At 44.5% G+C, this 9,074-nt stretch overlaps 1 protein-coding gene across 1 annotated transcript in view; it reads left to right on the top strand.

The window, feature by feature from the left end:
- GNL3L (G protein nucleolar 3 like) overlaps positions 1–1,801 on the top strand; it is a 27,787-nt gene extending 25,986 nt beyond the window's left edge. The window contains exon 16 of the mRNA XM_018560701.1: positions 1,710–1,801. Coding sequence (XP_018416203.1) covers positions 1,710–1,774 — 65 coding nt within the window. The 3' untranslated portion in view covers positions 1,775–1,801. The remainder of the gene's footprint in view (positions 1–1,709) is intronic.
- The last annotated feature ends 7,273 nt before the right edge of the window (positions 1,802–9,074 follow it).

Raw genomic sequence — 9,074 nt, 5'->3', positions numbered from 1 at the left:
CTTAAAGTGACATTAGACCCTCAGATTTTTTAACATAAAACAATACTGTAATGTGTGCCTTACTGTAATCCATGGTTGTTTCCCTTCTCTTTGCTGCTCTTCCTTTTAAATCCGTATCTCTTCTCATGCTGGGCAGAACTTCTGTTTTGCAGCAGACTGCCTTGTCTCTGGAACGGATACATGGTGCCTATGTGTAGGTTTGCAACCTGAGCCAGCACTACAGAAAGAGACACTCAGCTGCAAAGGGAAGTTCTCCCCCAGCATGAGAAGACATGAGGATTTAAAAAGAGCAGCAAAGAGAAAACAAAACTACCATGGATTACAGTAAGGCACACATTACAGTATTGTTTTATGTAAAAAAAAAATCTGAGGGTTTAATGTCACTTTAACCCACCTTCCCTACTGATAAATAGTGATGGGCCGAACGCCCCCCTGTTCGGTTCAAATTCGAACTTTCGAACATGGAAAAACGTTGAATTCGATCTCAATGCACGTCTATGGGGGTAGATCTTTAAAAATCAGATGTCCCCATTTTGAAGCCTTATATGCAATTTAAAGGGTATGGGGATTTGGGTTCTGCCCTGGGGACAGGAATCAATGGTAAACATTTTTTTCAAAAATACAATTTTTAAAGGAGCAGTGATTTTAACATCAAAGTGAAACAATAAAAATGAAAAATTATTTTAATCATCATGCCTGGGGGGTCCCCATTAAACTGCCTGTAAAGTGGCAGATCTGTACAATGTATAGAACCTGCTGCAGCAAAAAAAATCAAATTTTAAAAGAAAAAAAAAAAAAAAGTGTGCCGTTCCCTCTCCCAAACAATGCCAGACACTTTAGGTCTGGTACGAATTTAGGAGGGACCCCATTTACAAAGAAAAAAAAGCGTGGGGTTCCCCCCAAAAGTCATACCAGACTCTTAAGATCTGGTAGGAATTTTAGGAGGGACCCCATGTAAAAGAATGTGTGGGGTTTCCCCTTAGGTCATACCAGGCCCTTAAGGCCTGGTAGGAATTAAGAGGAGCCCCACCCCCAAAAATGGGGCCCCCCTAAAATTCCATACCAGACCCTTGATCTGAGCACAGGCCTGGGGGGGGGGGCTGTTCAGGTGCAAGGCTTTAGCCAATCAGGGCCCACAAGGCACAGTGCCTTGCGGGGCGCTCAGTGGGCTAATAGCCCGCGGAACGACCTGACAGTTCGTGTGTTCGCTGAACATCGAGCCCATCTCTACTGATGGGAACTCTACTGAAGGGAACCAATCAAAGAAGTTGTCACAACAAATCACTGAATCCAGGCCTGGAAGCTATTTTGCCTGACTCTTGGAAGTGTTGCGAGTTGTGGTGTACACGAGTCCCGGTATACAATGCTATAAATGGGAGCTCTGCAACTATGATCTTATAGCCATAGAAAAATGCAGCAGACGTAAGGGTCACTGAGCCGGCCTACTGCAAGCAGTTCTGTGCCGATGTGGCCCTTACATCTGTGGCAGTAAAAGGGTTAAAGGAAGTCATTTAAAAAGAGTGTACCTAATCCAACATGTTTGTTTTTCTTAGTTTTGGATAGTGTGTAGAATGGTTAGAACAGTTGTCATCATTACCAGGGCTAGAATTAGGGAAAATCCAGAACAGGAATGGAGCGGAAATCTTTCAATGGGTACCTATGGAGGATGATGCAGCTTCTTCATAACAACTTTCTCTCTCTCTCTACAGATAAGATTGCCACAAAATTATCGGACACGTTAACTCAAGCTATGAATTTTGGAATGAATGACTGAACAGAAAGATTCAAGCTGAAGACTTTTTGCTCCAAAAAACGGTCATCCTGCAACGCCCACCAGCCCTGTAACCATGGCTATAGACTTTGCTGTGTAATGATATAAAATTATTTATCAGCCTTTGTCCATTAAAAAAAAGACACTTTATACCAAAGAACCATGAATTTTAAATGTTAAAAATGCCATAAAAACACGATTATTCCTGATCTGGTTTTTTTCTTTAATGAAACTTGTATAGAGAGAAATACAGGGGCTTCCATTGCCAGCCTTTACAAAATGCGAATTGTCTTGCTTTAGTGCAGGGGTAGCAAAGTTTCAGGCCTCGAAAATCTACATTACTCAAAAGAAGACTGCGTTCCTGTGGACTAAAAATTGTCAGCTACAGAACAGTGTTTGAACAATGAACAGAGCTGTCCCCTACAGAAAACCTCTTCATTTATTGACCATAACAGGAACAATTGACCTTATAACATTAACAATCACGCTATTTGTACAACTCTGAGGAAAACACGTAAAAACATGTATTTCTGTTACTGTCAAAGTTCCAATATTGTGGTCATGCGATATTCCCTTTTGTCTCTCGGTCCTCTTAATTCAATACTTTGAAAATCTATAGGTGTATGGCCAGCTTTACGGTGATTCTTTCAATGGTCAGATGGAAAAAGTGCAACAGATTCCTCCATCTACTCTAAACTATGTGGATGGAGGAATCTCCCGCTGGGCCAAGCTTCGGTATCCTGCTGGTTGGTTGGTCCTGCTGGTTCTCAAAATACCTGAACGAACCTATTGGATGCAGGTGTTTTGAGAGCCAGCGGGACTGACTAGCAAGATACTGAAGCTTGGCCCAGCGGGAGATTCCTCCATCCACACAGTTTGGCGTAGATGGGAGGAATCTGTTGCACTTCTTCCATCTCTGACCATAGAAAATCTATAGGTGCATGGCCGGCTTTAAACAAGCTTGCATGTAACGACTTCTCTGAATTTCTTCATCTGCATATTTGTTTCAGGTCAGTGACGAAGTAATTGGGTTGGCATAATAGCCAGCATTTGCAGAAGTTCAGCAATGTCAATATCTCTGTATTTCTTTCATAGCAGGTTCACTTTAAAGGCATAGTCCAAGTTTTTTTTGAGAAAGCCATCAAATGCACCCATGTTAAATAAAGAATTAAAAAAAAAACAAAAACGTTTATTTTATCATTTTGTGCATTGGAACCTGCGGAACATTATAACTGCCATCAGTGCAAAGAGAAAATAAATACTGCATTGGCTGACCTCTCAGGCCCCATTCACACTGAGCGATTTATCTCGCGGTAATTCCCGCGATATTGCTCTCCAATGCATGGCAATGGGGCTCTGTCAGTCGCGGGTCGTGCGTCGCTACAGCAGGACCCTTTTTGGAGCGGATTTTGCCGCGATTCTAGCTTGCTCAATGCAAGCATTTGCGCGATATCGCGCAAAATGCAAATCGCGCGATTTGCGAATCGCTCAGTGTGAATGGGGCCTCATGAGTATTAGTTGCCTGGCTCTCATGCTTATCCAATAACTTTCTGGCACAAGCCTGGAACAAGTATGCAAAAGTATTGAAGCCAGCGACAGCCAGGAAATTAGCACCCTTAGGACAGCCATGGTGGCGCCCCATTTTTATTCCAGTACATATTTTCTTTAGGACCCATTCGTATTTCTCTGGACTGTTGCTGTGCAGTACCCCATTGTGCGTTAACATGTGCTGCATTCAAGCTCATGTAGACCAGTAATCTGGGGCAGAGAGGCTGCTGCGTTAAGAGGTGGCCAAAAGGTGCCTTTGGATGCAGCAGCACTTTATACTACGGGCACATAAGCTGCAGCCAGTTTGTTTGTGGCCAAAAACGGCATATCTGCACCCAATCTGTCCCTAATTGCATGTAACCGCATAGAATAGTAGTTGCTTGTGAACAGCAGCAGCACATGGCATGTGCTCCAAGTACAATTTTGTTGCTCACCCACATAACTATGTACTACATTGCCCATTGCATGCTGTCGTATTGGTGGTGTGTTAAGGTGCCCATACACCTTTCAATTTATCTGCAGATTTTCTGTGGTCAGATGGAAAAAGTGCAACAGATTGGCCCAGGTGGAGATTACTCCATCCACACAGTTTAGTGTAGATGGAGGAATCTGTTGCACCTTTTCCATCTGACCACAGAAAATCTGCAGATAAATTGTAAGGTGTATGGCCAGCTTTACTGTGGCTCTGGAATTGCGAGGTGGTTGTGTAAACAATGGATTCAGCATGATGGCCAGGAAACTCGCATTTACAGATGAACATTGGCAGTCTTCAAGCTTTCCTGGTACACATTTCTTGTACAGTGCAAAGGGCAATGTGGTACAGTGCGATGCCATTTATTACATGGCACCCCCAATGCACTGTTATGTGGGTGATCAACAAAATTGTACTTGGTGCACATGCACAAAAAGAGAAGCCTCTATTATCTACCGTATTTTTCGCTCCATAAGATGAACTTTTTTTTCCCCCCCAAAAGGCTGGCAAAAGTGTCTGTGCGTCTACCTTTCACCCTGCCGGACAGCCGCAAATCCTCTCCGGATGGAGTAGACAGTGAGGGGAGAGTGCAGCCCTTCCTCTCAGCTGTCACAAGAGTTCTAGCACGGGCAGCAACCTAGGTGCGTCTTATGGTCAGGTGCGTCTAATGGAGCGAAAAATACGGTATTTCCTATATTATGAAATGCTACGTCACCAAATTACCAGCTTGCGAAAATACATTTATTTAGCGCGACAATTAAAATATATATAAAATATATACAGTAATCAGCAATCTGGTGAGTAACAAGCCAGATGTTGGGCTGTTCTCCAGTACATTTACAACGCAGGCGAGGACTTGTTCATTGTCATGTTGCTGCGGAGGTTGTATCGTGGAGTCTGCAATAAAAAGGACATTGGAAAGTTAAAAGCTTTTTGTGGAGATGGTTTCTAAAAATTCTAACATCAAAATGCCATAAAAAAAACCTGATGAATCCGATCTGATTTTCTCTTTAATGAAACTTGTATAGAGAGAAATACAGGGGCTTCCATTGCCAGCCTCTAAAAAATGTGAATTGTCTTGCTTTAGCGCAGGGGTAGCAAAACTTCATGCCTCGAGCTGTGGTGAAACTACAAATCGCGTCACGTCTGTGGCTGTCAGTCTTGCAGTGCCTTATGAGATTTGTAGTTTCTCCACAGTAGGAGGGCTGAAGTTCGGCTACAATGCACTTTTGCACATCACATGAGGTTAGCACTTTGGGAAAAGAATGGCACTTTGCAGGGGCGTAACTAGAATTTACAGGGACTCAGCAACATTTTGTATGGGGCCCTGTGATTTCTAGTTAGTCCCTTGCAGGGCCCACCTGAGATCCCAAACAGCTCACCTGAGAGGGACCCTGCAGAGCCCACCATAGACTCTATGGTGGTCACTGGAGGGTCTCAGGTTGGCTGGTCACACCCCTGCACACCTCTTACCCGTCAGCTGTTCGCCTCCTCCTGCACAGGGCACCGGCTCCCCTTCCATCGCCAGGCCCCTCCTCCTCTGATGTCACTGGCACTGCCTCCTCTTCAGTCGCCGGGTCCCACCTCCTCTGCTACCGACACCGGGCTCAGCATCCTCTGCCGCAGCTGCTGGCTGTCACAGCAGCGGCCGTGAGGAGGAATACGCCGCTGCTAAGATCCCCAACAGGTTGTCCTCACACTCGCCAGTGACAGCCAGCAACCTGACATGCCATAACGACCCAGGCGGCCCACACGGCATTAGGGGGATGTTCTGGCTGTGCCCTGGGCCACGTAGCAGCCGCCTGGGTCGCCACTGGCGCTTTTCTTGTTTCTAAGATGAGAAATGAAAGTGCTTGGAGGTGGTGAGCCCAGTCATGTGAGCCGCCTCTCCTTCAATCACAGAGTGTTCTGTGCAGCGTTATGCAGAGAACTGCAGTCACCATGGCAGTCACCATGGCGTGACCTGTATTTTATCAATGATTTGATAAAAGCAGGAGCAGCATGGAGTAAACACTGCAGTGTTTTATATACTCACGAAAAGGGGAAAGAAAAAACGGTGGCAAGGAGTAAATCAATAATTCCCAAGTGAGTACCCATACCCCGATAAATAATTGTAAATTCTGAAAAGTTCCCCCCAAGGGGACGCATGCACTGGAAATGATAAAAAACAAGATTACAATAAAAACACTTCATTACAAAATTATTCTAATGGAACATGATAATAAACCACTATGAAGTTAAAAACAACAAAAATGCATGCTTCATTTTACCTGCATGATGCTAATATACGAGATAAAGCATAATATACAAAAAACCTATGCTACCTGGCTTAGAACATCAAATTCTACCAACCACAAAAGAAATCACAGGCTGGACAACAAAAGAACAGAAAAGGATAGGCTGAATGGAGAAAGAAAATGGGTACCTGCTGCCCACTACCACTCCTTAAATCCCTAGCAGCCTTCCTCCAAGATCAACTGGTCCCCCAAAGCTCTCATTTCTGCTTCTCTGGGTGCAGGCCTATTGATGTCATGACAATATAGGACCAGCGATACATGAGGACACCCAGTGCCACCCAAAACCCAATATGTTGGACAGTAGCGAATAGCACCGTCTAATATAAATATTACTGATCATTCCAATTGCCCTAGACAAAACTAGCGTTTAACCCTTGAAGTGCTCTGGGGGGAGGTTTCACCTCAAGGGTAATTTGTTTTGTTTTTACAAGTAAACAAGCGTGCAGCAGGTGAAGCCAGAACTCCTGATCTGCATACATGTTCCATATCAGCGATTTAAAGTTATCAAAGCCACTGGATTAGAATGACAGGCAACAAGCTTTTTTCAGAAGGAGATCTTTAGTAGCAGCACACATTTCAGTCAGCCATCTCTAAGGGCAATGCTATTGAAGACAGGGAAACCCAATGACAATTTGCAGGGGTCTTTGTCCTACCACGGAAAGCAAAGGCTTTATTCTGAACACCTCTGCAGACCAGATTGTATGCGTGTCCATTCCTCTGGAATTTATTGTAGAAGGCTGTGGCCCTTGCTTCAGTTCCTCACTTACTGCTGGTTGAGGGACTTCAATGTTGTAGACTGTCGGTTCCACGGGTCTGGTGCGCCTCCTTCCTCCGCTACGTGAACGAGAGCGAACTCTTCTCTTCGGTGTGCTGGTGACCCGCTGATTTTCTGTACAGTGAACAAGCAGAGCGACGTGCATTAGATAATCACTTTACAAAGTTTATGCCACCCACAGGTCCTTTTCTAGGTGTTGCTCTCACAATTAAACAATGCCTTCCTGTACTGTGTACCAGTCAGAGACTAATCAGGTTGTTCTGACCCCGGCTCCTCTATGGAATGAGGGGACATATATGGGGCTCTCTGCAGCCTGTAGGGAGCAGAGAGCAGGAGGCTGAAGCTGTGGAAGCCAATAGAAGACCTAATGAATGCAAGAGGGCACAGTTTAGGGAGCCCAGCGAGCTGCTCATTAAGGGGTGAGGGTCTGCTGGTTCCTACATGGTATGTGTGGCAGGCTACAGAAGGTATGGAGGATATTTTATTGCTGATCGAGTACTAAAGAGCCCTCTGGGGCCTCTACAGTTCACTGCGATGATGGAAGCAAAAGTAAGGTGTAGACTGCGCTGCCAGAAATACACCAGGCAGGAAGAAGAGAAGAAAGTGTAGAGGACTTCTAACACAAACATTTTTTTATTGATAGATTACAGTCCCAGCAAAATAATACAAATGCCAGATAAGAGTTCCAATAACTTCGGAACATCCACAAATGAGACCAGGGTGTATGGGGGCCCATGGGCCTCTCTAAAGGAAGGAAACCCAGGAGGCTCTGGGATGGAACTGCCCGCCACTGCTGTCTACTTCTGCCAGAACTATAGTACTCATGTTAGGCAGGAGATTACTCTGCCCGACAAAGCCTCAAAGGGGCAAAATCTGGGTGCTTGAATAAACATTCCAGCCCCTGGCCAGCAGTAGGGAAACAGGCCAGGATACACAGGACACCAAGATTTTGTTTATATCCCAGGACATTTCCGTGGAAACCGAGAGACTGTTGGGAGGTTTTCATACAGGTCTGAGAACGCAAAACCCACTTAAAGCAGGACAAATGCAGGTCACCAGAACGTTAACTGCAGGTCAAATGCATTCAGAAGTGTCTCAAACCGATGCCATCTACACAAGCCCAAAGCCCATCAACAGTCTCTTAAACTAGCTGTGAGTTAGATAGGGGATGCAACATTGTAAGGCATTTCTAGTGAAAAGGAATTCAAAATCATAATATTTAGCCCTACAGGTAAAAGAAAAGTTCAAATGGTTTTTACATCTACAATGTTGATCTCATGGCAATAGTAAGTATCTGTGTATTGTTGGTGTGTCTAAGCAAAATAGAAGTTCATAACCAGGTTTCATATCATGACAGAAGAATAGAATAGCATTTAGCCACAACTCACCATAATTTAAACTGCTTAGTGAATCCAGTACACTGTTCTGCACTGGGCATTCATTGAGAAATGAAGGCTCTGGAATCCCAGAATCCACAAACGCATCTTTTATCTGGTCTGCAAAATGCTCTGGTTTGTTCAACAACTTCTCTGCAGAGGACACAATGCACAACAAGCTGTTTCTATGATGGAATCATTCTTAATTTCATAATGGCACACAAAGACCTCAGAATGAACCAGTCATTTATTTACAAGTAAACAGCTGTAGACAGATCTAAATCTTTTACCAACTCTTCATGGAAACGGGACAGTTAAAGTGGAGCTAAAGCTAAACCTTTAGCTTTAGCTCCAAAGCTCCGTGGGTCTGCCTTTGCTATAAACCTCATGCACCCAACCATGGCACCATTGAAATACTCTGCTTGGTAAAAGTTTATGGGCACCTATGACCCCTGCAGAAGCTTGTTGGATATCCCATTACAAAACTATGGGGATTTATATGGACCCGCTCCCAGAAAATTTGTGACCATCCAACCAAGAGGCATGTGTGAGGAGGTTGGACGACAAGACCTGGCTTGCAACTGCCATTCCAACTCATCCATAAGGTGTGCAGTAGGATTGAGGTCAGAGGTCTGTGCAGATCACTGTAGTTCATCCACATTATACTGATCAAACCATGTGTTGTATGGAGAAGATTTTGTGCACAGGGCACAGCCACGCTGAAACAGAAAAGGGCCCTTCCCAAGTGTCCCTGTAAGGCTGGAAGCACAAAATCATCTAAAATGTCTGTAGGCTGTACCAATAACCGCACCCTTCAATAAAAACACTTGAACAC

The sequence above is a fragment of the Nanorana parkeri genome, unplaced genomic scaffold (genome assembly GCF_000935625.1).
Source record: "Nanorana parkeri isolate BGI_ZX_2015 unplaced genomic scaffold, ASM93562v1 scaffold475, whole genome shotgun sequence".
In the NCBI taxonomy this organism is placed as follows: domain Eukaryota; kingdom Metazoa; phylum Chordata; class Amphibia; order Anura; family Dicroglossidae; genus Nanorana; species Nanorana parkeri.
The sequence above is the reverse complement of the archived record's forward strand: the minus strand, read 5'-3'. Positions and strand labels throughout refer to the sequence as shown.